The sequence below is a fragment of the Parambassis ranga genome, chromosome 12, assembly GCF_900634625.1.
Source record: "Parambassis ranga chromosome 12, fParRan2.1, whole genome shotgun sequence".
In the NCBI taxonomy this organism is placed as follows: domain Eukaryota; kingdom Metazoa; phylum Chordata; class Actinopteri; family Ambassidae; genus Parambassis; species Parambassis ranga.
The window spans coordinates 14,733,323-14,736,292 of record NC_041032.1 but is presented as its reverse complement, the minus strand read 5'-3'; the positions used below and the strand labels follow the sequence as shown (position 1 = coordinate 14,736,292).

The following is a 2,970-nucleotide window of genomic DNA, read 5'->3' as shown; positions in this document are numbered from 1 at the left end:
TTCAGGCTATATAGCGTTTCAAGTAAAGTCAAAACAAACGCAAAAGAAAAAAAAAACTACTGAAAGCTGTTACTGTAAACACAACATTTTAAAGGAACTGTGTATGTAAAAATAGTATATGTATGTGATTGAAAATAAACAAAACCTTTGATCTTGGACGCTGCTGGACTTTTTTTTGTGTGTGTCACGTGTCAGTGGTTGTGCTGGAGGTGTGGATGATGAACAGCAGGTCAAAATAATATGAACATTTTATCAATATATTGTAAAGGATACTCAGGCAGGTATTAGGTATATAGGACTGGGCTGGTCAGAGGGCTGGACTGCAGATGTGGAGACAGAGACACCTGCAGAAAGACACAGAGGGGGACACAAACCTGCTGTTAATGACATGAAAAGCTGGATCACAGATGCAGGTCAGCCTGATGAGAAGAGCGATGAGACCAGAAGTGGTGAAGAGGTGGAGGAGTAGGGATGGTGTCAGTGGATGTGCTACAATGAAGGCTGCAGCCACACCTACTAAATGACCTGGTGGTGGTGTAGAAGCAGGAGAGAGGAGGCCTTGAACTGCGTGGATCGGGAGGTGCTTGGGGTGGAGGAGGGTTGCCGGATTTGATCAGGAGGCAGCTGGAGAAGAGACAGAGGCTTTTAAATTTCTATGATTGGGCAGCAGAGGGGGACAGATCGACAGCCGATTGGTGAGGGAGGTGCCATCTATTGAACACCTGACTATGTGGGGCGGTCACTAGAGGGAGTGCAGTGCAGTGAAAGAGAGAGAGTGCGAGGATGGTGGAGAGGGAGAGGGAAGGGGATAGAGATAAGAGGTGGATGATGTGAAATAGAGCCTTCATGACTGAACTTACGCTGAGAGCTACATTTGTGTTCGCTGGCCTCTCCTGGAAACAGAAAGCCAGCCGACACACAGGACAAACGCATCGAAATCCTCATGAAGTGCTCCAAAAGCTGCAAACATTAGTCGAGTTTGGAAGGTTTTCAGGACATTTCCCATCAGATGGTTGCAGATCAGAGGACAGTGACCGTCCTGCACACACTTCATCCCCTGTGCCATCAAACTGTTTAACTCCAAAGTCAGAGGCCGTGGAGGTGAAAGCAGAAAGCTGAATTGCTGTGCTTTATTAACCCCCTCCTCCCCCTCTGTAGGGGGTTAATAAAGCATCTATCTTTCCACCTACTGAAAACACTCCAGCAGTGTCAAACAACACAGGTGACTCACATGAAAATGCATCTTTATTCATATTAAGTTCGGTTGTGAATCAAGTATCATGTCACAAAAATATTCCGCTCTCACAGTCTGTCCTCTGTCCGCTTCGCCTTCTGTCCACAATCTGCTGTGAGGTGACACTGTCAGCTCGGCCTTTTATTTCCCAGGTGAAAGGTGCAAAAACGAGCAGCGCCGCCTCCCTTCCTCCCCTCCTCCCCTCCTCCCTCCTTCCCTCCACAGGTTCTTCAGGCACTTTTTTGCCTCCACCCTCTCTCTTCCATGTGCACATTCCAGGTGTCCTGCCATGACCAGCAGCAGGTTTAAAATGGGACCTGATCTCCAGAGGAACAGCAGCAGCCAGAAGCACATGTGCACACACGCACACACACAGAAGTCCTGTTTTGTACCCATTAGCAAACCACGTGTAGACATTTGGTTGAGGCTACATAAATACGCAGACATTCCCTCGTGGACTCATGCACCATCATGCACATCACTGTCATGATGCTCTGATCCGCCATTTTTCACAGTTTAGGATCCAAACAAACACCAGCTCTGCAGCTTCTCATACAGGAGAGTGTGTTTTTAAGCTCCGTCGTGTCATTTTCACCTTAAATTCTGGATTATTTATCCAAAGACCCCTTTGTGCAAGTCATAATTCGATTAACAAGCTACAAAAACATTCTTCAACGTGCCATATCCATCCGAATATCATTTAAAACACACAGTGCACACTAACAACAAGCGTCTACGATGACCTAGAAAATATTTACAGTACAGGCTTGTTTTTTTCTTTGTTTGTTTGGTCATGGGTAAATGCAACAGCACAGAAGCATGGGGCCACATTTACAGCATACTCTCCAAATTCAATGACACACACACACACACACTGACTGACTGACATTCAGTACCTACATGTAAGTGCAAGGAAAATATAAAATATCATTGAAAGCTTTAAATATCTGCTCAACATTTAAGCTCTTCTTCTCTGCATTGTTTCCCTCTATGTACACGTAGCAGACACAGAATTACACTTAACAGGATGTTTTTTGGTTAAATGTTAAAACATATATATATATATATAGACAGGGAGGAGTTTGGTGTTGTGTTCCAAGTCCAAGTTTTTCCGTCGAACTAGCCCTACGAGCTAACGTGAAATAGTACCGTGCTGTCCTCACAGATGGTGGCGTGCTGTCCCTTTCCAGTCAGATGAGTAAGCACCACATTAAATAATGCTATATACACATTAGTGACTCTACCATCACTCCAGGTGATGTCTACATTTATACAGGCGGCTAACATTAGCCTTACACCTCCTATTTCTTAAATTAAAAACATGCCAATCATTTCCAGATTTGCCAAATCCTGCTTGGAGTCCCTGTAATGTTCACATTGTATAATAAAAACAACCGTTTCCAGTCCTCTCTGTCTCTTTAGCCAGGCTTCACTGTATCCAGATGGGGTTGTTGCGGTCAGGTCGGCGGGGGTCGCCGGCTGGGGTGTTGCCAGTGGCGGTGAGGTCACTAAAGGTGGAGAAGAACTGTTCCATCTCCTTCTGCAGCATCTGGTTCCGCCGCTCGGCGTCATCCTTGGCGCGCTCGGCGTTGCGCAGCTTGATCTCTGCCATGGTGTACTTCTTCCTCTCCTGGTCCAGCTCCTCGTGGAGGCTCAACATCTCCGTCTCCAGCTCCAGGTTACGCTGCTCCAAGCTGCAAAAGGAGGGTCACACAGGATTAGAGAGAAAACGGTTG

General features: G+C 46.2%; 1 protein-coding gene across 5 annotated transcripts in view; it reads right to left on the bottom strand.

Moving 5' to 3' along the window:
- Positions 1-1,885: 1,885 nt before the first annotated feature.
- Positions 1,886-2,970, bottom strand: part of arhgap24 (Rho GTPase activating protein 24) — a 47,301-nt gene continuing 46,216 nt past the window's right edge. For all 5 annotated transcript variants that reach the window (XM_028418287.1, XM_028418285.1, XM_028418288.1 and 2 more), the window contains one exon: positions 1,886-2,928. In XM_028418287.1, coding sequence (XP_028274088.1) covers positions 2,664-2,928 — 265 coding nt within the window. In that variant the 3' untranslated portion in view covers positions 1,886-2,663. The remainder of the gene's footprint in view (positions 2,929-2,970) is intronic.